The following is a 26,486-nucleotide window of genomic DNA, read 5'->3' as shown; positions in this document are numbered from 1 at the left end:
TGAATACTATCAGGGACTTAACAAATCAATTGATTAAACAAAAAAAAAAATCCATCCATACATAAATAAATATAGAAACAAAAACAAGAACAGCAAAAAATCAATGCTGCAGGGTGGTGACAGTGCACTGCAAAGAATACAGATAGTCCAGGTGACAATGGAACTCGCCCCATCACCATCTTCCACACTGGCCAGTTCAAGGCACTCAGGTAACACAAAAAGTCACAACTCTTTCTATGAACTAACCACATAGAAAATAGCAACAGCTCCCCTGTGTGTGATTCTCTGACAAAGTAGTTCTGTTCCTAGTAGAGATTTCTCAATCTTATCATATTGCAACATTATAATTTTTTTTTTTTTTTTTTTTTTTTTTTTTTAAAGAAAGAAAAGATCACATACCAAAAATTCACAACATTTTTCTGGACAGAATCTACTGCTCTCCGTCTTCCCTTCCCACCTAAAATAATAATAATGATAATGATATTAACCCTTTCACCGCCAAGCTCACGTTTATGCACAGGTGTGGTAGAGGGCCAATGTCACTGAAAGGTATCCATGAACCTACTGCTCTTAATGTTCGGTGGTAGGATAGGCCGTATTTTCTATACATCGCACGGGGAATCCCTGGCTATTCTTAGCCACTGTCTTTTCTGTGTTAATACCACAAGGAAATTTTGTACTCTAAATTGACTGGCGGTGAAAGGGTTAAGAGGACAAGACAACTCTAGCTGGCTGAGCCTCTGAGTGAAGAAAGGGAAAGAATAGATACTGATCACCAGGCCGAAGGTGCTACAAATCTAACAATCTACATGGACAGTCAAGATATGTGAAAGCATATATACAAACGCCAACCAACCAACAAGTTACCATTCCCATCAGACAGCAACACCAGCAATACTGGACATGGAAAGCAACTCTTTACCATTCCACTGCTTTCAAAATTAATAAATGTAGCAATATGTGCCACATACTGTTCTTGCTTCATCTGCCGATGCAAAAGCAAATTTACACATCTTTCACCTAAAACACTGTCCATGGATCAGCGAACTCTCATCTTCACGTTCTCAGCAGAGAGAGAGGTGGGGTAAGGGGGTGGGGTTTGGGGGATGGGTGGGGAAAGGGGTCAGAGAGCGAGAGATAGACACAGAGAGAGAATACTAAATCCAAGCCCTGTCTTCGTTTTCCATAGGGAAGGAGAAAAGAAGCATAAAAAATTAGTCTTGATTTTACCTTAAGAAGTGATATGCGCCGGGAAGTGAGGGGGCATGTTTAAAAATCCCTATTTTATGTCCATCTATCTATCTCCATAGATATCTATCTATCCATTTATCACTTGCAGTGGATTTGTTCAATCTGCATGTCTGAGAAGGGGGTGAACATGAGAGAGAGGGTGGGAGGAGGGAGGGTAGAGAGATGATAAAAAGAATATTTGTGCAGTTTCTCCTGCATTTCTTCCTCACAACCTTGTAAAGTATTTTCTTTGCATGTATATAATATGCCTTCATTTTCTCTTCAGAAGGGCCAATGTGTCAAAAATCAGGTTGTTTTACTTTCAGCCTCAAAAGGAGGTGATGAAGGGGTGGGGGCATGAGTTTGAAATTCCTCATCAATGCTCAAAGATATATATTTTATTATATATACATATCTTTTATTTATCGCATCACAACCAGTCAAGAACTAAATGTGCATATAAAAGAAAAAGAAAACAGGTTACAACATATTTTAGGTGGAAAGACTGCTCTTTCTTTCCATCGCCCACCCCCCCCCCCCCAGCCCCCTGATCCTCCACCCCTCCCCACTGGGCTTGAAGCTGGACCAGGAAAATAAGACATCTTTGTTGTCGTCACAGACACTGCTCTCACAAATCCAAAATGGCAAACAAAGCAAAACCATAAACATGAGTGAGCAGACAAATGTCAGGTGTGTGGTTTCTTTTCTCTGTGTGTGTGTGTGGTGTATTTTCATTCAATGCTGCACACTATCATACTAAAAAAAAAACATACAAAAATGGACAAAATACACAAAAATCACACTGGTACGCAGGTCCGTTCTTACGAGGAAAGTGTATAACCTCTGGCGTCCAAGCACACAACTTGTTTGTTGTTTTCTAATCTTCCATCTTCTTCTTCTTCTGCGTTCGTGGGCTGCAACTCCCACGTTCACTCGTATATACGCAAGTGGGCTTTTACATGTATGACTGTTTTTAACCCGCCATGTAGGCAGCCATACTCCACTTTCGGGGGGGTGCATGCTGGGCGTGTTCTTGTTTCCATAACCCACCGAACACTGACATGGATTACATGATCTTTAACGTGCGTATTTGATCTTCTGCTTGCATATACACATGAAGGGGGTTCAGGCACTGGCAGGTCTGCACATGTTGACCTGGGAGATCGTAAAAATCTCCACCCTTTACCCACCAGGCGCCGTCACCGTGATTCGAACCTGGGACCCTCAGATTGAAAGTCCAACGCTTTAACCATTCGGCTATTGCGCCCGTCGTATCTTCCATCAAATGTTTATCAGCAATGGCAACAGATGCCACAGTTACTAGACTAAAAAAACAAACAAAACAAACAACAACGAAAAAAAAAAAAGGCTCACAGAGTAGTAAAATGTTTCCTTCACTCAGAATTGACAGTTTCAACCGATCAACACAGGAAAGTCTGAGTTGGACAGGCTGTGAGTGAACTCGGTTCAGAGCTGCAGTAAACTAAAGATGCCTGGCCACACAACTTTCAGAACACAGTGTTGCAACAGACTGTGACAAATTGGGGGGAGGAGGCTAGTGTCCTGGCTGAGGCTATGCTTGAAACTTTCGATTCTGAGAAAAGAAAATTTTCTACCGTCTGCATCCAGAATCAGAGAGTCTTCACCAATGGATTTCTCCATGAGCTCTCAGTGCCACCAAAGATACTGGCAATGGCGGCAAGGTTGGTAAATAACTTTACTAGTATCGATTATGCATCACACGGTTTTATCATGGTGACAACATCAATATCCAGACACACAATATGTCAGCACAACATGTATTAAATGCTACCTTTCAGAGCAATAAGTGTGATTCAAATCACTCAACCAACTACTGATCAATATAATAAAACACTATAGTAAGAACACTTGATTTTTCTCAAAATGCTGCCTGACAAGTGTTATTGTTAAATGCCTAGCGCCTCCATGTGAACTGATTAAAGGTACAAATAAAAAAAACAATGATCATGATTAAATCATTCTGACATTTTCTGTTTCAAGCACTTGATATAATTCACCCTTCCCGTCACAACACAATTAAAAAAAAAAAGATTAAAAAAAAGAAAAAAGATGCAGATATGTTTGAACATTCAACCAAATTTTTGTTTAAAATATTCTAGATATAACTAAAAACACAACTGTCAATGTTTTTCTTTTAATTTCTAAAATATGTCAATTTTTTTTTGTTTCATTTTTAAAATATCTGTTTTTAAATTACAGTTCAGTTTCTAAATAACCCAAAGGAAAATGGATATAAAAAAAGGAGGGATTATAATCTTGTTTAATGCTCAACTCATGAATTAAAAGACAAACTGACCCGTCTTCTATACACCACATGATAAACGAACATGTTCAAGGTCACTGTGGCCAGAAAACGAGTCATGACGCAGGGAGACCAAAAGGGGTGATCACCAGTTTTCTCCCCTACCTACAAGCACCCACCTGACAAGTGAGTGTCCACAGGTTCAAGTCTCATGGCTGGACCAGGATTTGTGCTGCCCCCTCCACTACTCCTTGAGTGGTGGTGTGAGCGCTAAACTTTCCCATGAGATGATTAACCAAAGTCTCATCTGCATTTAGCAAATGTCAAAAAATAAAAAATAATAATAATAAATAAATAAAATAAAAATAAAAACCACAACATGGTAATGTTAAAAAGATTGTCCCTGGCAAAATTCTGTTGAAAAATCCACAAAGGATGGTGCTGCAATGTAGAGCAGCCCAAATTTCACACAGAGATAAATCTGTTGTGGCAAAAGAAAAAGGTGATACAATATAATAATACAACAGACATTGGGGAGAAAAGCCAGACAACAAGATAAGAAAAAGTCTTCTCTGTTAACAACAGTTCTATACAGATCTAAACAGATCTGCAACAAGAACAAAAGACACAAGAGAAAAAAAAAAGGTACCACAACATCCATTCTTAAAAGATCTAAACGTGTGTGAGATCCATGTCAGAAACACTTCTGCCAGAAAACCATGCAAGAACATAGATTTATTGTAGTTCTAGAAGGAGTGCAACTACTGCATTACTGGCACTCAAAAGTCTTGCCAAAACTCACAAACAGAAGCATAGGAAGGCCCTGGAACACACACTATTTCAATAACATTTACTCTCATGAACCGTAACACTAATTCTGACTCGGGGGAACAACTAGCAGGCATGCCACAGGATATTCATCATGGCCAACATCAAATAGTTTGGAGAAAGAAAAAAAAAAGAGAGATGAATAGACAGCAAACAAGAACAAAGAGTTGGTGTGATGAGTGAATGACAGCAGAGTGATGGATCTATCAACATGGAATATCAATATCAAAGAACATGGAATATCAATATCTGCAGATGAACAATATCATATGACTACGATTACAATAGAATTAAAAAAAAAAAAAAACAGATTAAACATGAGCAATTTACATCTGAATACAGAAGCTTAGTATGTTAATTAACATTTTTATATCCACAACAAAAACATTACAATACACAACACACACATATCTAATACATATACACAAACAGGTATGCTGAATCAGAACTGAAACAACAAACTGCTCAAATATGTTTTAATTTAGTTATCTCTTGAAAACAATCTCTAGAAGCCCCCCCACCCCCACCACCACCAAAAATTATCAATAAAAAAAACAACCTGAATGTTGATGACACAAAATCACACAGGAGCCACCCCACACCATCACACAAGTCTTAAACCAATCAGGTTACATTGAAAGTCACAGAAAGGAAACCCGCACCACCGGACAGAGAACACAGATCTATCCACAATATAATATGTATTCAGGAACACATACAATACAATTAAGAACTAACGTATGCTGGCATGCTGTACATGTATGCAAAAGCAAGAAATGAAAGATTTCAGCATTTCACTCATAAGCACATTCTCTTCACAAAGGCAAGAACTTGTGCACACTATTCATGCTGAACAATTACAATGTGTACAACAGATTCTAACAGTCATGGTAACAGATACGCCTGCTGGACAGCAAGATTTCACAATGCTGCCGGAGTTAGTGTATGCAGCTTACAACTTTTAAACTTACCTGACACTGGAAAAAACAAAACAAATAACAACATCAAATGCACATATGCATCAACACTGAATCACAGCGAGAGACTTTAAATACATTTTCAACTCAATCAGTGTCACTGGTTGAATAAATAATATCATGAATACTAAACAACACATAACAACATTTAGATCAAATATGTTTATTAAACTTACAAAGTATGTTAAAAAGAAGAAAATAACCCAGCCATGTGTTTTAAAATTAGACATTCAATTATGAGCAAACTTGACCAAAAGATTGGTAACACTAAGAATCACTGTCGCAGCTCACTAACATTTAACTGCCTACACACATACAGGGTTCTCACAGACATGACCAAACAAAATTCAGTACTATTTCAACAACTTTTCCAACCACACTGAAAAGTTTACAGTCCCCAACAAAATAGCAAACATCTGTGTGCTGATGAAAGAGACTGGCCAATATCCTGGTATCAGTGTTCAGCTGCCATCACTCTGTTTTTCTCATTGTTTTATAAATGTGAATACTCATTGTTTGTTTTGTAATTGTTTAAAAAAAATTTGTTTTTAAAACTTAGTGCATAAAGCTCTTATTGTTCATTAATAACTGTTTTATAAATGCATAAAGCTCAATGTTGGATGTGACTAGCTGAGGGTTTAAACAGAATTCAAACACTTTTCTTTACCCTGAAGGCCAAAGCATCTCGTTTCCTTAACTGGCTATGCACGAATATATAAGCTGCAACCAAACAAAGACACAGATACATTCACAACTGGGATTCAAACTGAAGAAACAGGCATGAAATTGAGGTGAGATTCATTCAATACTTGCACTATTCCCACCTCCTCTTCTCCTCATGTTTGAGATCACCTTGTAATACATAACGGCTCTAACTCAAAACATCTACTAACACATGCGCCAAGCAGAAGATAGCACTGACAGTCTGTATTGACTTCACCCACTGAAATAATGTTTTAAACAAAATTGATCTGCAGCTAAAAATGAGAGCAAAAAAAAACAAAAAAAAAAAACAAAAACAAAAAAAAACCAGAAGAAGCCAACCTCCAATAACTTTGTTGACAACAAAAAAATGAAGCCAGGTGCCTGATTCGCCAAAATACACCAATCCAGTACACTACAATACAGAAGGGAAAAGTCACAAAATCATTACCTGTACATAATTATGTAGACCTCACAACACTCATTATGCCTTGACACCATGTCCACAACAATACTCAGCATAGCTTGTCATACTTTTCTGTGTCCCCTAAACTATTCTCAGCATATTCCCTATACAATTAAAAGACCTAACTAGTTCAGTATTCACAAACTTGGGAATACCACTGAAATCAACCGTGAACTTTGTTTCACTAACTAAAGTTTTAGGTGAATTTTATCTTCATCAGCTGAACTGTGTAATAAATATCAAGCAAAGTAGTTAGCATACTCATAGGTAGGTGTACAATTCAAATCTGTTAAAAAAGCTCTTATTACTGATATATTTATGTTTTGGATGTGTTGTTGAAAGTCTCTTGCGAAAGGCAGTTTTGTCTGTTGTGACTGGTTTATCAAACAAGCATTCCCCTTCTACTGGAGAGGTTACAGTTCAACTGAAATCACAAACAATGAATAACACCACCTCAGTAATACAGTACCTGTCTCTAACACACATGACAAATTATAGTCACTGCATGAAACACCACGAACATATGAGTATGACCACAGCTGCAACACTGAAGAGACACAGACTATGTACCAGTGAACTGTGAAGACATTGTAGAGATTACAATCACAACACTGAAGTGATGTCCACCTAGTGAACACTCAGCTGAAGAGAAAAAATGTCTGACCAGTTATTTCTTTAAACAAATGGGTACTATAAATATACGAATGTGAAAAATGTTTGATACAGGTGAAAAAAACAAAGGATTTTAAGAGGTTTTTTTTGTTTTGTTTTTTTAATGTAAATGAATAACAGAGAAAACCAAAGCGGCTTTTTAAAGAACTAACTACAACTGTAACATACTTAAATATGACAAACAGGTTTCAACTTCGTACCTTGTTGATCCAGAGAAAATGCTGCCACTGTCAGTCTAGCCTATTACATCTCAACTTCAGCTAAGTAAATAAACAGAATGGTTGATCACTAGGTTAATGTCTGGCTGATCAAACCACCTTTTTTTATTTAAAAAAAAAATCATTCACTTTTCTTACTACCTTTCCTGTGAAGCCAGCCCTGCCAACCACATATCCACATCACTAACAAGCACTCGCCGTTTACGCAGCAGTCACAACCCTTTCTGAACTAATCCCTCTCCATACCCAACCCTCCCCCAACCCCCTGGCAATCCAACATCAGACACAAAAGTTCTGGCAAGTCAGGTTAGTTGCATAGCTCTTGAGTAACCTTCCAAAGAGGGCGTGGTGAGTGAGGGGTGAAACAAGAGTGGACGACGAAGGCTGATGCTGCAGGTAAAGACAAGAGGCGTCTCCAGCCAGGATCACAGGGTGGGCCGTCTGCTCTTGATATGAAGTGGTGGGGCCAACAGTGACAACTGGGGTAAAGAAAAAAAAAAAAAAAAAAAGACATGTAACCATTTCAGTTTCAAGGTGTCAGAGTGTGCAGGCAAATCCATATAAGCTACACCACATCTGCTGGGAAAAAAAAACAAACATAAAAAAACAGCACCAGATGCCCAATCTTCGAATAAACCAAACACACTGAGCCCTTGAAAGCTTATCCTTGGTTTGTATAAAACTTGAAGTGTAACATAAAAATGGTATAAAATAATAAGACAAAACAAATAAGTAAATATATCAAAATATAGTGAAGGGAAAGTTATATGTGTATATATATGTATATATATATATATATATATATATATATATCTATATATATATATATATATATATATATATAGCTATAGATCTCTCTCTCTCTACATACATATATATATAGTCAATACTAAAAAACTGACATCAAAATTTATATAATACTATGAATTATAAACATTGACAAAAAATGAAACAACCACCTCCCCCCCCAAAAAAAAACAACAACAAAAAAACAACAAATGTCAACTGATTCAAATGTAGTCAAAATGAAAGATATGCAGAAAACAAATGAATTGACATAACTGGTAAAATAAGAATAAAAATAGGCCATGTTCAGTCAACTTGCAATCACCTTCACATGCATGATGCAAAACACAAGTATGCCAACACATACACATACAGAGCTCTACACAACATACATGTATGCAAAGCATTAATGATAAAAATAATGGTATTCTGAAAGTTTAACACTTAATTTTGTATACCAAACAAGCACTAACCATCCATATGTATGAACACAAACAACGCCAATAGCTCATAACAGTAAGTGTGTGGCACAGGGCATTAGCTCGTCTACGTATCGGTACAGTACAATACTACAAATAAGTACAAAACCCACAATAGTGAAAGAAACACAATCTACAATACTGTCACGCAGTAACAAGCAAATGCGCAAACAAGAGGTGGCCAAATCTACAAGTACAACCAATCTATCACCCAGCTAAAATCAGAAAACAAGCCATGCTAACTGGCCTTCACATCACAGCAAACACTGGCTCACGTACAACAGTGCACCACAATACAAAACAACAAAACACAATAACCGGCACCCCTCAAGGGGCAGAGAAGAAATCAAATCCACACCTGGTATTGGCGGGCTCGTCTCTCACTTCTGCGTCGTGGGGCCCAGGCGTATGAACACCACCCCCAGGGCAACCAGCGAGAGGAAGAAAACCAGGGCCAGCACCACGACTGACTTGGTGCAGCTGCCGCCAGCCTCCTCAGCCGGGGAAGGGGGGTAATCCACAGGGGGGAGGGGCGTGTAATCCACACTGTCCACCTTGTCCAGGCTGTTGTGCTGTGAGCGTAGGAGGGTGTAGCTGGTCTTGGTGGTGGTGGAGGAGGTACCGCTCTGCGTACTTCTGTCTGCAAGTACATGCATACATCACGTCATCAACACACAGCTTATATCAGAGCCTACATTTGGATTCACAATGACGAGAGAACTATAATTATGATCAATGGTTTCTCCACTGCTTAGTCATTTGTGAAGGACTGCGACTCTCAAATTAGCAGGTAAAACTGCACAGGCTTTCAATCTTAGTGCTGCAGCCTTGGGGGCTTGCTGGCCTCTGGGGACCATCCCAACACTGACTTAAAGTCCTCTTGGCTGGGAGAGTGGGCATGTAACTTGGACAAGATACTCTCCACCAATAATCAAATTCAAGCCCAGGTATGACAGGAGTTGCTGCTTCCCGTTCTGCTATTCTGATGGTTCTAGTTGGACACGACTATCATAAATACATAAACAGCCATGTCAAAGCACTGGCCCTGAGGACCATGGTTAAAGGTCCCACAGCCTCTTACAGCCATCGGGGCAGTGAATTCATATATTTCATTGTGTGTAGGGGCTTGGCATAGGAATCAGAGGCCCAGTACACTCATCCCACCATTAACTCTTTCCGGACGAAGGAATGCTCACGCATTCCTACACAAAACGTATTCGGTTTCGGACGAAGGAATGGAATAGCATTCTCCGAAAGTAAAATTCCATCATGCGCTGTACACGTGATTTTGTGATTAGCCAAGCAGAGTGCGCTATTCTGGGTCACTCCACAATCGAACAGTATGATTGGTTAATATGGGATGTGTGGCCTGTTTCGCACACACGCTGACAAAGTCACTGACCGGTTGTCTGCTCGCGTGCCAGCCTGTTAGCAAAGCGGCCTCTTCTCGGAATGTTGTGAAGCGAACAAGGCAGTGACGGCAATGTTTCAGGGTTGCCGAAGTACTTGAAATGCTACAAACTGAAGGGTCGAACATTGAAGAGGTGGATGATGATGAAGAAGAAAGCGAATTTAATGCAGAAAGCGAGCATGGGTATGGTGATTCGGGGTGAAAAATTGGCAGTATTTTCTACATATGGCAAAACTGTAAAAATAAGATGAGGAATTTGATTTTTTTTTTTTTTTACATGTAATAGCTCAACACGTAATAAACCAGTTCTGAAAGTTTCATTTTCTTACACAGTATTTTGTATTTTTTGTAATTTTTTTCCTAACCCTTACAAATGGGCCGTCTGTGGGGAAAAGCAAGGGAGAAAACTTGTCGTCCCGAGTGAATTAAGCCTTCCCCAACTGGTGTCAGGTACCATTTCACACCTGGGTGGAGTGAGGAAGAAAATTGTAGTGCCTTTCTCGAGGACACACCCAACACCATGCCGAAACAGGCCCTCATACTATCACTGGTAAACACTGATCAGAAGTCAACAACCGATTTCTGCCATGGTGCCATACCAAAGCATTGGCAGTGTGGCACTTATATTGGTACCAACTGATCCTTACAACAGATTTTGTGTGTGTGTGTGTGTGTGTGTGTGTGTGTGTGTGTGTGTGTGTGTGTGTGTGTGTGTGCGTGCATCCAGGACTCTTCAGTTGCACAATTCTTTCAGTTTCAGTTTCTCAAGGACGCATCACTGTGTTCATACAAATCCATATGCGCTACACCCCATCTGCTGGGCAGATGCCTGACCAGCAGTATAACTCAACATGCTTAGTCAGACCTTGAGTGCATGGATACTTATGTACCCTGTCAGAATGGATTTCTCCTACTGAATTTTGCCAAAGGACAACTCTCTTGTTACCAAAGGTTCTTTCTCAGTGTGCCAAGTGTGTGCTGCACACGGGACCACCGTTTATCGTCTCATCCAAATGACCAGATGATCAGCGTGATTTTCCAGTCAAACTTGGGAGAAAGGGTGAGAACAGGATTTGAACCCAGACCCTAATGGACTCTGTATTGGCAGATAAGTGTCTTAACCACTCAGCCACATTCCTCCTACTTTTACTGTGTCACAGTGCAGGAAGCACATCAGCTGGACCGACAGTGACTGATAACTGGTAAACATAATTATCTCCCTTTATCTATGCCTATTTCAGTCTGCAGGGTAAGAAAAGCAGGTGCTGTGTTCTTTTGACTGTTCTGACATTTCATACTGTACCTAAAATGCTGGCAATTTCAGTTTCAAAGCGTTGTCAAAGTGTACAAACTGATCAACATAAGCTACACATCTGCTGTGGAAAAAAAAAAAGCAGATGCCTAACATTTGCATAACATTAACATAAACTGAAATGAAATAAAGTAAAACAAAATAAACAAATATATACACTAAAATATAAAAATTATGATAAAATGAAAGATACATGTGCAGAAGGAAAATGACTGGGAAAAAACAAGAACAAAAATTGGCCAAGCTCAGCAAGCCTATGTACACCTCCACAAAACAGTCACTCACACAGCATACAAATATGCACGCACACACAATTATACAAAAGACAACTTTTACAAATTTAGGGGAAAAAAAAACCCAAACTTTTCAAACCATATGAACCAAGCACCATAGTGAAGTCACTGTGTAAAGAAAAACTCAGTACACACTACATCACAGGGATGAACACTCAAAATAACCCTCATCCAAAAAGGTGCACTGTCATATCAGTAACAGCACTTAATTTTACTTTATAGTTTATTGATTCATAAATAATTGCCACCTTACAAAAAAGAAAAGAAAAAGAAAAAACACTGACTAAAAATAAATCTACTCATCATTTCTCTCAGTTACAATATCATCTTTTTAGACAGTTCTGTTGATTATTATCAATATCACTCATCCGGTGTTGTTCTTTTTTTCAAATTAAAAAAAAAAGTATCTTATCAATGGTAATGCAGAGTGCTCTGACTGAAGAATGCTGTACAATTCTCTGCGCACAACCTTTCTTTGAGTCTGATGTGAGAATTTGCTTTCAAAACCTGTTAACTGTTACTCTATTTATCATTTATTTATTCATTCATTCATTGTGGTACATTTTCTTAAAACTAAGTTTGTAACCTCTTGTCTTGTATTTTTTTGCACACTAGACATGAGACAAACAGTAACCAATACAAAGGTATTTTCATTATCTTATTAGCTAGTCATATACTGCATGCTGCAGCTTACCAGTATTATTTTCTTAATTTTCAACAGCTGTCAATCATTAAACAATCAATTAATATCTTTCACACTTATGACTAATCACATGTGAATTGTGTATCACATAATGACTGCGCAGCTGTATAAATGAAATCAAATCACTGTGCAAAGCAACAAATGAACATTTTTATGTTATATGTGTGAAACCAAAGTTTTCTAGTTGTACTACACACACACACACACACACAATCATCAGTTCCCTTGCCCTGAAATGGGTCAGCAGCAGTTGGCTTGGCCTTAGATCAAACAACATGATTTCTAGGAAGTCTTTTTTCTTTCTTTTTTAATACACATACTTTTAACCTATTTAAAGGATTAAGAAAAAAATCTCTTATAAGACTGCACACTTTTCATGATGATTCTTTCCCTTCCCAATTCTGACTGCATACCAACTCGTACCAAAGTACTATATTTTATTTCTCATACAACTACAAGTACTGAAATAGAGAAGAGTTCAGACACAGTTTAATGTTTTAGCTGAGTGGAAGGCAATAACAGTTTAACTAAGTGATCATAACATCAATAACACTGACCTCAGTGTGAGTTTCTTTATTCATGCAGCAAATCTATAGATGTCTTCATTTTTACACATGCACACACTCCCTCCACCAGTCCATAGAATACTACACAAATATAATCCATACACTAGAATAGGAGAAAGAAAAAAAACTAATGTTACCTACATATATTATTTAATAATTTATGCAAAGTTTATAATTCCACAAGAGATCACACTCTCAGAGTAAAACTATTCACACTACAAAAACATCATTTGGAACATCGGTGCAATGTATGCACAGTGACATAACAGCATGTGTTCATGTAGGCACGCACAGAGAAGAATTCATGTGGTAGATCACCCTCTGCATTGAATTACCACTCAATTCAGTTAAACAATAATTCATACGGCACCTTTCCATGCAAACCATGTTCAGCTGCCCAGTACAATGTAAAATCTGACAAGTAAAACATGCATTCTGAACACGAAAATGAAAGCTTACATCCATAACCTAGCAGTGACATCCATGTATCTTCAGACACACAAAAATCACCATGTCCTTTATTCATTTATAGTCGGTTCATCTAAGATGATTATATTAGACTAAAAAATCACCATACACATCACAACATTCACCACATATATCATACATGTAGTGATGTACATCACAATACCTGAATAATTCATTTTACATACAAATATATATGTACATAGATCGACATATATATATATAAATATATATATATATAATATATATATATATAAACCGAGGTCCCGTGTGCAGCATGCACTTAGCGCACGTAAAAGAACCCATGGCAACAAAAGGGTTGTTCCTGGCAAAATTCTGTAGAAAAATCCACTTCGATAGGAAAAACAAATAAAACTGCACGCAGGAAAAAATACAAAAAAAAAAAATTGGGTGGCGCTGTAGTATAGTGACGCGCAGCCCGAATTTCACACAGAGAAATCTGCTGTGATAAAAAGAAATACAAATATATATATATATATATATATATATTTATGAGAGAGACAGAGAGAGAAAGAAAGAGAGAGAGAGAGAAAATTATTTGACGTAATTGTGAGGCTTTCAACGTCTCATCTGAAGATTTCTCTTTCAGGTCATTTTGTTTGCATACTGTGGTTTCGGTGGTGTTCTTTATTCATCATATCATATTCAAATCAACATTTCTTTCATGCATAAATTAGAAGAACAAACAGCCCTGATATGCATGCAGCCAAACACATGTGTAAAACTTGTACAAAGAACTAGAATGGGAAAGTGGGGATAGGTGCAGCATCTGTAAATAGAATAAAGAAAGTGGAAACTGAAGAAGGCAGCAAAGAGTTAACAACTTAACAAGTGTACTGTAATAAATGATAAATGTTATATTTCATTATCACTTGGGAGGGGGGGTAAATATTCATAATCAAAGTATCAGTGGGCGAGGTATCATCTCAGCAGGAAAATTTTCCACTGATAAACTGCATGGAAACATTGCACAGGGTAGCTCCATTTGTAATTATTCACAAGTTGAAGATTAAATCTTAATGATTGCTTGGGTCAGACGTTTGCCGTCAAAAACATTGGTGGCCTTTCGCAAGTTTTTTTTTTTTTTTTATGGAATACTTGCAAAACAAACAACACTTGTTTCAGCTAGACACAAAATAACTCTTGTATGAATGCAAATGTTTATGTGATATGGTAGTTAGTCCCCATGCTTCTAGTTCTTCGTCACTGGTTTTACACAGGCTGTGCGCCGTCGACGAAAACGGAAAAGTCCAAGTTGCCAGTAAAATTTAGTATGTGAGGTGACCATTCAGATTCAGTTACGACTAATCAAGTCACACACACACAAACACACACGCACAACGCACGCGATGTGCGATAATTTAAATGTTTCAATGCAACGAAACATCTAAAGGTGTGCAAAGGTGTTCGTGGGTGTGTTCCATTCCTGTTGCTGCTTTGCAGCACACCATGTCCCAGACCAAATTTTTACTAATTAAACTAAATCTACATGCCACTCACTAAGTTCAAATTCTGACAAATATGTGCCCTCGGGTGGTTTCGGATACACCTGTCTCAGATGAGGTCGAGGAGTTGCTCCTAAAGGGCTGGGCGGCAGCTTATCTTGCCAAGAAGTGGTTCGGGTCGGTGTTCTACCTGCCATTTTTTAAGCGTCCACCATTTACTGAGACGCGCGTGAATGTACAAAAAACTTGGATCGGGCTGAATCTGGAATCTGGAACGATACGCTGCAGGAATCTTGCAGGTTATCGTCGCAACGGATAATGGGAGCGCATGGCTTGACTAGTCTTTGAATTTATTTATTTTTGTATCAAGCTGAAATTATCCTCATCTATATTTACTTAACTATATATAAGTTCACTTACTATAATTTAATTTAACTATAATTATGTTGAAGAAAACTTTATATTCTGCTCCAACTGACAGTTTTTCTCGAATTGTTCTCCAAGATGTCCTGGTTCAGCACTGGGCCGCTGAGAACAAGTGTCTCTCTCGTTCTCAGGATCGGGTTGTGGACCTGTACCCATGTCAAACGGGTGTCAAAGCACAGTGGCCCGGTGTGGATGACTGCCCGGAGCACATTCCTCACTGCGGAGTTGCAAATACCTCTCTCTCTCTCTCTCTCTCTCTCTCTCTCTCTCTCTCTACTGACATGTGAATGTCCGTTGCACTATTCTTTGTTGGCCATCGCAGCGCAGAAATCAGAAATCAGTGTCACATTCAGACTCAGAGAACACTGGTATGCATCGACCCTTTCATCAGTCACGTAAAATATCTGCAGGCGCCTTGGTTGTAGCGGATATTAGAAAAGAGAGATAAACCACTTGCAGAAATTGCTGAAGCCAGGCAGCCTGCGCCGCGACACGCATTCATTATTCATGAGCTGCCTTTGCCCCGCCCAAACTAAAGGAAAGCGCGGCATCGAGTCACAGCGGAGAGAAGAAGCAATGTCGTCAACAATGGACAAAAAGAAAAAAAGACAACAGCGCCTGGTGTGCAGCCCCTAACTGCAGCCATTCCCGGAAAAAAGGATGGAGAATGTTTTGCTTCCCCAAGGATCCAGAAAGGTAACTTAAGGTGTTAATAGGATTGATTTTTGAGAAGGGATTTGTAGTGCATGTGTGCACACAGGCCAACGGTATTTCTACTTTCGGTTTTGGTTTCTTGTTGCCTCTCCACTGTCAGTAAATCATATATTATCAGACTGCAAAGATCCTGGACTTTAGACAAGCAGAAATTAGCGATTTTGTTTTCAAAACAACGTGTGACTAGTTTTCAGAACAAGGAGGGTGGCATACTCCTGAAGGGGAATTCTGGGGTGCTCGATCTCTAAATTTGTAAGTGGAAGTGTATTGGGTCCGTGACTGCAGGAGGGGTTTGGGGGTGGGGTGGAGGGCTCGTAATTATAGATAGATAGATAGATAGATACTGTTTGTTGTGTGTGTGTGTGTGTGTGTGTGTGTGTGTGTGTGTGTGTGTGTGAGAGAGAGAGAGAGAGAGAGAGAGAGAGAGAATTAAATTGAAATTTAAACTTATTTGTGCAGAAATCGACTGTGGGTGCAAAACTGCCGACGAGAAGATCTGCTTAGGAAAACAGCAGACTACTTGCAAAGAAACTGTTTTCTGTGTTCTGATCACTTTGAAGACAGTCAGTTTAAGAATGCTGAAAAAAAGGAACTTGGCCATAACTGGAAAGCCGTACCCACCCTCTTCAATGTTCCCAACTGCCCACAGCAAGTCACATTAAAAAGACGTTTGCCATCGCGAAACAAGGCAACTCCACCAAAGAAAGCAAGAAAGGAACCAAAGGAAACAGGTATCGTGAAATCATTAATTAACACTTTTTTCGCACGCACCCCAACCCCCCTCTCCCTCCCACACTCACATACACATACAAACACACGAGAAAGACACAGAGAGAGAGAGTGTGTGTTTATGGGGGATGTCTTGTATTGCATGAACCTGACCTCAAATGTTCTTACTGTTTTCAGCATCCGTCATCGCAGCATCAGCATCACCCATGGATCAGCATGATTTGGCCTTTGATACAACAGTGCCAACGACAGTTTCTGCCTTTGAAGGGACCTTGGTAACTCCATCTGTATTACCATCGCAAGGGTTGTCACTGCCAGTAGCAACATCCACCCCATTACAGCCCTTTAACTGCCCTTCAGGATCCAGCTTGTCACAACCAAAAGTTACCTGCTCTGACTCAGCGAAAGTTTCTGCTTCATCCCTCCCCAGGACAGAAGAAATGGTGATGTAAACCAGAAAGTGTGAAGAAAAAGTAGCGTTACGAAAACGCAGTTCAATAATTTATAACTGTCTCTCTCATGTGCAACATTGCGCTGGGGGGGGGGGGGGGGGGGGGGGGGAAGGAAGGAATTTTTTGTTTAATGTCCCGTCACACATATCGGTGATTGAAGACATTTTGTAAAAGTATTTATGAATACATCTGAGTATTATCGGTTAGAAGGGGTGGGAGATGTGGATGAATGGAGGGTTTGGGGAAACTGGGCAAATGAGGGTAAAAATGTGGGTGAAATTTGAAAGAAAAACAAAACAAACAAACAAACAAACAAACAAACAAAAAAAACACCTCTAAATACAGTTACAGGAAATTACTTAAAGGACTTCGTAAAAGAGAAGTCGTTAAACTGGGGGGAGAGAGTTGGTGGTGGGGGGAGCTGCTTTATTTTCTTTTTATATTATCTACATTCAAGCAGATGCAAACGTGCTAAAAACCAAGCAAAAATGAATCGGTTTTCATTGTATACAGCGAATCTTACTACACGTGGGAAATTCCAGGCATAACTTAACTTTCGCTTTACTGCAGCTGAACCGTCAGAACCGACCAGTTTCCTTCAGGTGGGGAAGGAGAGGGTGATTTACCCCCCACCCTTCCGCACTGCGTGTGTGCCCCAAAACGGCTTCAGCACTGTTATAGACAGTAAGAAGGGGCCTGCCGCGAGTGGTTTATCTCTCTTTTCTTCTCTCCGGTTGTAGCGAAGTTCAAGTTGAACTCCTCAGAGATCCAGTCAGTGTTCAGGATTCGAGGCCCCGTTTTGTCGGGCTTGGTGTTGTGTCCTTGGGACAGACACACACTTTATTCCGATCCTTATCCTAACCGACACCTCTCCGCAGGTGTAAATGCCGGGTACCTTACTTCGGTTTACCCGGGCCTTTAAAACTTTTGTTTTGACCCGGTCGCTACAGAGAATTTTGCCCGCCCGTGCGCCGTCCAGTATGCCGCTGAACCCAAAACACTGGGGATATGAATGGGAGCCTGGGCCTTTCAACCTTGAACATTATAAAATTAATGTCTCAACCCAACCCTGAAGAGTTTGTTCACATGACGAACTGAACACACACAGTTGCTGAGCAAAACTTGATCAGTCAACATGCCGGACTTGAAATTCACTGACCCGGATTTCCGGCTGAACACGGTGAACATGTGAATGCACAGTGTGATTTCCAATCGGATAAACTAGTAAAGATGTACTGTACTGTGTTGCAACATGACAAACTGAATGATGACTTGTTTAGTGGTTCATTGTTTACTCCAGGAACTGGACTCACTGCCTGGCTGGTTTCAGTGACTGAATTTGACTGAAGCAGCTTCACGTTCCATCTACTCGAACCATATAAGTGTGTATCTACGGGTTCCAGTCTTCTGATCTATTTTTAGATCAGCAGTTCCAGTCCCTGTGATTATTCATCAGTGGTGTATCTGTGTACGGACTTGGACTTCAAGTTTACTTTTCCGAGCCTTCAGTTCCCACCGGACCTTAAGTCATGATAACTGTGGCTGGCCTGGGTGCTCAGTAGTCAGCCATTCAGACTCCATCAGTACTGTAGTGATGAGATGATGATGATAAACTGAGGGCCTGTGTGCAGCATGCACTTTGTGCGCGTAGTAAAAGAACCCATGGCAACTGACAAAAGCGTTCGTCCTGGCAAAAAGTTCTGCCGGTTGAAAAATCCACTTTGGAGCTAAAACTGAACAAATCACCTCTCAGTGGAATTGCAGACTTGACTGAGAACTGGAAAAGGGAAAATGGAAGAAGAAAAAAGGTCACTGAGGTGTGACGGGCACTGCTGCACTGTGGCGACGCTCTCTCCCCATGGAGAGCAGCCCGAATTTCACACACAGAAACTATTTGTGACAAAATTTTACACAATACACTAATACAATACGTGATACAATCCAGCACAGCCCGGCACTGAAATGCAATACATTTCAATTACATTATGCCTGCTCAGTGGACAAAGGTGGCAGAATGGCCAAGACGCTCAGCTGCCAATATAGCGGAGAGAGAGTCCGTGAGGGTGTGGGTTCGAACTGAATTCCGTGGCTCCATCTCGCCCTTTCTCGAAAGTTTGACTGGAAAATCAAACTGAGCGTCTAGTCTTTCGGATGAGACGATAAACCGAGGTCCCGTGTGCAGCACCCACTCAGTCAAGTTGGCACACTGAAAAAGAACCCATGGCAACGAGAGTGTTGTCCTCTGGCAAAATTCTGCAGACAAAAATCCAGTCTGGTACCTATACAAATAATATATAAGCATGCTCTCAAGGCCTCGACTAAGCGCGGCGTTGGACTATGCTGTGTGTAAGACACAGACACTGATAAACATGTCACAGGGGTTGTTAGTGTCTGTGTGTAAGACATAGACATTAATAAACATGTCACAGGGGTTGTTAGTGTCTGTGTGCAAGCGAGAACTACCACTTACTGTGTTCCCGGTGTTCCAGCGATAGAAATGGGTTGTTTTGTTGTTGTTGTTGTTTGTTTGTTGTTTTTTTAATGGCCGGAGAATTTGCCGTCAGTGAAGGACGAGGGCATAGCACTGCGTGACAATAAAGTCAACCTGAGGGATATCGTTTTGGAGGTTACAGAAAGTAACAATTGAATTCTTTATTCTCGGGTTACCATCGTGAAAAAGAAGGGATGTTCAACGAAAGATCTAGTGAGAGAAAGATGTAACAGAGCATGGCACTTTGGGGTACGGTGTAGTTGTTCTCTCTCTGTCTCTCTCCCTCCCTCTCTCTCTCCCCTCTCTCTCTCTTCCTCTCCCTCCCTCTCTCTTCCTCTCCCTCTCTCCCTCTCTTTCATTTCAGCTTTCTGACGATGTTGCACTGATCGTGTTAGTGACAGAAAGTGTGGGTGTGTATGTAACTTGTAGCTGATGTAAAAGTAAACTTTTTGTATCGATTGAAAAATTTGAAAATTCATCGACGATCGTTTGTCAGCTAGTAGGACAGAAAGTGATTATATATATATTTTTTTAAAGTCTTTGAAGTTGTCGAAGCTTGATAAGCGGGCTTCAGTGAACGTGCCACATCCCTGAAATACATTGCCTGCAGAAGACAGAGAACTTGCATGATCGTTGTTTAGACTGAATTGAAGTTTTGCTTCTTTTCATCAACAAGAAGCACTTTACACACACAGCCCCACGCGCGCATAAATCCACACAGTACACACACTTTCTCACGCACTTAAGTACAACGCGCGCGGCACACACACACACAATCTCTCGCACGCACGCATGCACACACGAATACACACATTTGTTATATTTCTCATTAACACTTTTAATATTTCTACATGGCGTTGCACTGCGGAGTACACAAACATTTTATTTTCATTTGAAACCAACATAAACATCCTATATAAAAAAAAAATAAAATAAAAATAAATAAAGGCCAATCAGTCAAGCTGTGAACGGTTATCAAAAGAAATAAAGCCAGGAATGGGCTTCTTGTGCTTCTCGAAAAAAAAAGAAGACAAAAAAAATAGACAAAAAAAAGACGTACATTTCTTTCATAATTATTTCCCAGAGACATTCAGATAACTTTGAACATCATCACATTTAAAAAAAGGAATAACATGCACACACATGCAGAAAAGAGGATGACAACAACAGCAACAACAGCAACAACAACGGAAACAAATAAGCAAACATATGTAAATGTGAATTAAAAAAAAAACCCAACTATTTACAAAAGCCCCTCGCTCTGACTGTTGAATGACGGAGAACAAGAGGCAAAACAAAGGAACTGAACAGACCTTGTTCTTTTTCTTGTTGCTTATAATCCAGCCGACCATGCAGGCCCATATCAGGACTGTCGAACCATACACATGCTCAATCGCGTCAACACAAAACTGTCACATCTACAACCTCCCACCCCCTAAAAAAACAACAAAAAACAAACAAACAAAAACAACAACAAGAAGAAAACAAAGCACACAAAACCTGAAGGCAAACCCACAAAACACAGTTCATGACACAGTATCCCAACCATTTAGCCTCTTAGGGCAAATAAGACCAGGCCATGTTGTCCTCTACTCTATGAACAGAGGGTTTTCAGGGAATGTTGTCCTGTACTCTGTGAACAGAGGGTTTTCAGGGAATATTGTCCTGTACTCTATGTACAGAGGGTTTTCAGGGAATGTTGTCCAGTACTCTATGTAGAGAAAGAGGGTTTTCAGGGAATGTTGTCCTGTACTCTATGTAGAGAAAGAGGGTTTTCAGGGAGTGTTGTCCTGTACTCTACGAACAGAGAGTTTTCAGGGAATGTTGTCCAGTACTCTGTGTACAGAGGGTTTTCAGGGAATGTTGTCCAGTACTCTATGTACAGAGGGTTTTCAGGGAATGTTGTCCAGTACTCTATGTACAGAGGGTTTTCAGGGAATGTTGTCCAGTACTCTATGTAGAGAAAGAGGGTTTTCAGGGAATGTTGTCCAGTACTCTATGTAGAGAAAGAGGGTTTTCAGGGAATGTTGTCCAGTACTCTATGTACAGAGGGTTTTCCGGGAATGTTGTCCTGTACTCTGTGAACAGAGGGTTATCAGGGAGTGTTGTCCTGTACTCTATGTAGAGAAAGGGCGTTTTCAGGGAATGTTGTCCTATACTCTATGTAGAGAAAGAGGGTGTTCAGGGAATGTTGTCCAGTACTCTATCTACACAGGGTTTTCAGGGAATGTTGTCCAGTACTCTATGTAGAGAAAGAGGATTTTCAGGGAATGTTGTCCAGTACCCTATGAACAGAGGGTTTTCAGGGAATGTTGTCCAGTACTCTACGTACAGAGGGTTTTCAGGGAATGTTGTCCAGTACTCTACGTAGAGAAAGAGGGTTTTCAGGGAATGTTGTCCTGTACTCTATGTAGAGAAAGAGGGTTTTCAGGGAATGTTGTCCTTGCTATATATAGAGAAAGAGGGTTTTCAGGGAGTGTTGTCCTGTACTCTATGTACAGAGGGTTTTCAGGGAATATTGTCCTATACTCTATGAACAGAGCGTTTTCAGGGAATGTTGTCCAGTACTCTATGTAGAGAAAGAGGGTTTTCAGGGAGTGTTGTCCTGTACTCTATGAACAAAGGGTTTTCAGGGAATGTTGTCCAGTACTCTGTGTAGAGAAAGGGCGTTTTCAGGGAATGTTGTCCAGTACTCTATGTAGAGAAAGAGGGTTTTCAGGGAATGTTGTCCTGTACTCTGTGAACAGAGGGTTTTCAGGGAATGTTGTCCTGTACTCTGTGAACAGAGGGTTTTCAGGGAATGTTGTCCTGTACTCTATGTACAGAGGGATTTCAGGGAATGTTGTCCTGTACTCTGTGAACAGAGGGTTTTCAGGGAATGTTGTCCTGTACTCTGTGAATAGAGGGTTTTCAGGGAATGTTGTCCATTACTCTATGTAGAGAAAGAGGGTTTTCAGGGAATGTTGTCCAGTACTCTATGTAGAGAAAGAGGGTTTTCAGGGAGTGTTAACCTGTACTCTATGTACAGATGGTTTTCAGGGAATGTTGTCCTGTACTCTATGAACAGAGGGTTTTCAAGGAATGTTGTCCTGTACTCTATGAACAGAGGGTTTTCAGGGAATGTTGTCCTGTACTCTATGAACAGAGGTTTTTCAGGGAATGTTGTCCTGTACTCTATGAACAGAGGGATTTCAGGGAATGTTGTCCTGTACTCTGTGAACAGAGGGTTTTCAGGGAATGTTGTCCTCTACTCTGTGAAGAGAGGGTTTTCAGGGAATGTTGTCCAGTACTTTATGTAGAGAAAGAGGGCTTTCAGGGAATGCTGTCCTGTACTCTATGTAGAGAAAGAGGGTTTTCAGGGAATGTTGTCCTGTACTCTATGTACAGAGGGTTTTCAGGGAATGTTGTCCTGTACTCTATGTAGAGAAAGAGGGTTTTCAGGGAATGTTGTCCTGTACTCTGTGAACAGAGGGTTTTCAGGGAATGTTGTCCTGTACTCTATGAACAGCGGGTTTTCAGGGAATGTTGTCCAGTACTTTATGTAGAGAAAGAGGGTTTTCAGGGAGTGTTGTCCTGTACTCTATCAACAGAGGGTTTTCAGGGAATGTTGTCCTGTACTCTGTGAACAGAGGGTTTTCAGGGAATGTTCTCCTGTACTCTATGAACAGAGGGTTTTCAGGGAATGTTGTCCAGTACTCTATGTAGAGAAAGAGGGTTTTCAGGGAATGTTGTCCTGTACTCTATGTAGAGAAAGAGGGTTTTCAGGGAGTGTTGTCCTGTACTCTATGTACAGAGGGTTTTCGGGGAATGTTGTCCTGTACTCTATGTAGAGAAAGACGGTTTTCAGGGAGTGTTGTCCTGTACTCTATGTACAGAGGGTTTTCAGGGAATGTTGTCCTGTACTCTATGAACAGAGGGTTTTCAGGGAGTGTCGTCCAGCACTCTATGAACAGAGAGTTTTCAGGAAATGTCGTCCAGTACTCTATGAACAGAGGGTTTTCAGGAAATGTCGTCCAGTACTCTACGAACAGAGAGTTTTCAGGGAATGTTGTCCTGTACTCTGTGTACAGAGGGTTTTCAGGGAATGTTGTCCTGTACTCTATGTACAGAGGGTTATCAGGGAGTGTTGTCCTGTACTCTATGTAGAGAAAGGGCGTTTTCAGGGAATGTTGTCCTGTACTCTATGTAGAGAAAGAGGGTTTTCAGGGAATGTTGTCCAGTACTCTATGTACAGAGGGTTTTCAGGGAATGTTGTCCAGTACTCTATGTAGAGAAAGAGGATTTTCAGGGAATGTTGTCCAGTACTCTATGTAGAGAAAGAGGGTTCTCAGGGAGTGTTGTCCTGTACTCTGTGAACACAGGGTTTTCAGGGAATGTTGTCCTGTACTCTATGTACAGAGGGTTTTCAGGGAATGTTGTCCAGTACTCTATGTAGAGAAAGAGGGTTTTCAGGGAGTGTTGTCCTGTACTCTGTGAACAGAGGGTTTTCAGGGAATGTTGTCCTGTACTCTATGTACAGAGGGTTTTCAGGGAGTGTTGTCCTGTACTCTATGTAGAGAAAGGGCGTTTTCAGGGAATGTTGTCCTGTACTCTATGTAGAGAAAGAGGGTTTTCAGGGAATGTTGTCCAGTACTCTATGTACACAGGGTTTTCGGGGAATGTTGTCCAGTACTCTATGTAGAGAAAGAGGATTTTCAGCGAATGTTGTCCTGTACTCTATGTACAGAGGGTTTTCAGGGAATGTTGTCCTGTACGCTATGTACAGAGGGTTTTCAGGGAATGTTGTCCTGTACTCTGTGAACAGAGGGTTTTCAGGGAATGTTGTCCTGTACTCTGTGAACAGAGGGTTTTCAGGGAATGTTGTCCATTACTCTATGTAGAGATAGAGGGTTTTCAGGGAATGTTGTCCAGTACTCTATGTACAGAGGGATTTCAGGGAATGTTGTCCAGTACTCTATGTACAGAGGGTTTTCAGGGAATGTTGTCCTGTACTCTATGTAGAGAAAGAGGGTTTTCAGGAAATGTTGTCCTGTACTCTATGTAGAGAAAGAGGGTTTTCAGGGAGTGTTGTCCTATACTCTATGTACAGAGGGTTTTCAGGGAATGTTGTCCAGTACTCTATGTAGAGAAAAGGGGTTTTCAGGGAGTGTTGTCCTGTACTCTATGTAGAGAAAGGGGATTTTCAGGGAGTGTTGTCCTGTACTCTATGTACAGAGGGTTTTCAGGGAATGTTATCCTGTACTCTATGAACAGAGGGTTTCCAGGGTATGTTGTCCTGTACTCTATGAACAGAGGGTTTTCAAGGAATGTTGTCCTGTACTCTATGAACAGAGGGTTTTCAGGGAATGTTGTCCTGTACTCTATGAACAGAGGGTTTTCAGGGAATGTTGTCCTGTACTCTATGAACAGAGGGTTTTCAAGGAATGTTATCCTGTACTCTATGAACAGAGGTTTTTCAGGGAATGTTGTCCTGTACTCTGTGTACAGAGGGTTTTCAGGGAATGTTGTCCAGTAGTCTGTGTAGAGAAAGGGCGTTTTCAGGGAATGTTGTCCAGTACTCTATGTAGAGAAAGAGGGTTTTCAGGGAATGTTGTCCTGTACTCTGTGAACAGAGGGTTTTCAGGGAATGTTGTCCTGTACTCTATGTACAGAGGGTTTTCAGGGAATGTTGTCCTGTACTCTGTGAACAGAGGGTTTTCAGGGAATGTTGTCCTGTACTCTGTGAACAGAGGGTTTTCAGGGAATGTTGTCCATTACTCTATGTAGAGAAAGAGGGTTTTCAGGGAATGTTGTCCAGTACTCTACGTAGAGAAAGAGGGTTTTCAGGGAGTGTTAACCTCTCCTCTATGTACAGATGGTTTTCAGGGAATGTTGTCCTGTACTCTATGAACAGAGGGTTTTCAAGGATGGTTGTCCTGTACTCTATGAACAGAGGGTTTTCAGGGAATGTTGTCCTGTACTCTATAAACAGAGGGTTTTCAGGGAATGTTGTCCTGTACTCTATGAACAGAGGGATTTCAGGGAATGTTGTCCTGTACTCTGTGAACAGAGGGTTTTCAGGGAATGTTGTCCTCTACTCTGTGAAGAGAGGGTTTTCAGGGAATGTTGTCCAGTACTTTATGTAGAGAAAGAGGGCTTTCAGGGAATGCTGTCCTGTACTCTATGTAGAGAAAGAGGGTTTTCAGGGAATGTTGTCCTGTACTCTATGTACAGAGGGTTTTCAGGGAATGTTGTCCTGTACTCTATGTAGAGAAAGAGGGTTTTCAGGGAATGTTGTCCAGTACTCTATGAACAGAGGGTTTTCAGGAAATGTCGTCCAGTACTCTACGAACAGAGAGTTTTCAGGGAATGTTGTCCTGTACTCTGTGTACAGAGGGTTTTCAGGGAATGTTGTCCTGTACTCTATGTACAGAGGGTTATCAGGGAGTGTTGTCCTGTACTCTATGTAGAGAAAGGGCGTTTTCAGGGAATGTTGTCCTGTACTCTATGTAGAGAAAGAGGGTTTTCAGGGAATGTTGTCCAGTACTCTATGTACAGAGGGTTTTCAGGGAATGTTGTCCAGTACTCTATGTAGAGAAAGAGGATTTTCAGGGAATGTTGTCCAGTACTCTATGTAGAGAAAGAGGGTTTTCAGGGAGGGTTGTCCTGTACTCTGTGAACAGAGGGTTTTCAGGGAATGTTGTCCTGTACTCTATGTACAGAGGGTTTTCAGGGAATGTTGTCCAGTACTCTATGTAGAGAAAGAGGGTTTTCAGGGAATGTTGTCCTGTACTCTATGTACAGAGGGTTTTCAGGGAATGTTGTCCTGTACTCTAT

The 26,486-nt window shown here is 40.5% G+C and overlaps 1 protein-coding gene across 1 annotated transcript; it reads right to left on the bottom strand.

Moving 5' to 3' along the window:
• Positions 1-7,595: 7,595 nt before the first annotated feature.
• On the bottom strand, positions 7,596-15,068 carry LOC143301480 (uncharacterized). The gene is made up of 3 exons (XM_076615795.1): positions 14,914-15,068; positions 9,001-9,282; positions 7,596-7,856 (listed from the first exon to the last, which is right to left on the bottom strand). The coding sequence occupies exons 1-2, from the start codon at positions 15,053-15,055 to the stop codon at positions 9,023-9,025; spliced, it is 402 nt and encodes a 133-aa protein (XP_076471910.1). The 5' UTR covers positions 15,056-15,068; the 3' UTR covers positions 7,596-7,856; positions 9,001-9,022.
• Between the last annotated feature and the right edge of the window lie 11,418 nt (positions 15,069-26,486).

Source organism: Babylonia areolata, chromosome 27 (genome assembly GCF_041734735.1).
Source record: "Babylonia areolata isolate BAREFJ2019XMU chromosome 27, ASM4173473v1, whole genome shotgun sequence".
Lineage (NCBI taxonomy): Eukaryota > Metazoa > Mollusca > Gastropoda > Neogastropoda > Buccinidae > Babylonia > Babylonia areolata.
This window is presented reverse-complemented; position numbering and strand designations above follow the sequence as displayed.

Excerpts from the sequence above, each read along its gene's own strand:
- LOC143301480 (XM_076615795.1), bottom strand. The coding sequence starts at position 15,055 with ATGGCAGGTAGAACACCGACCCGAACCACTTCTTGGCAAGATAAGCTG. Across the intron at positions 9,283-14,913 it reads TTTGTCAGAATTTGAACTTA|ACAGAAGTACGCAGAGCGGT; the intron begins GTGAGTGGCATG and ends ATGTACTTGCAG.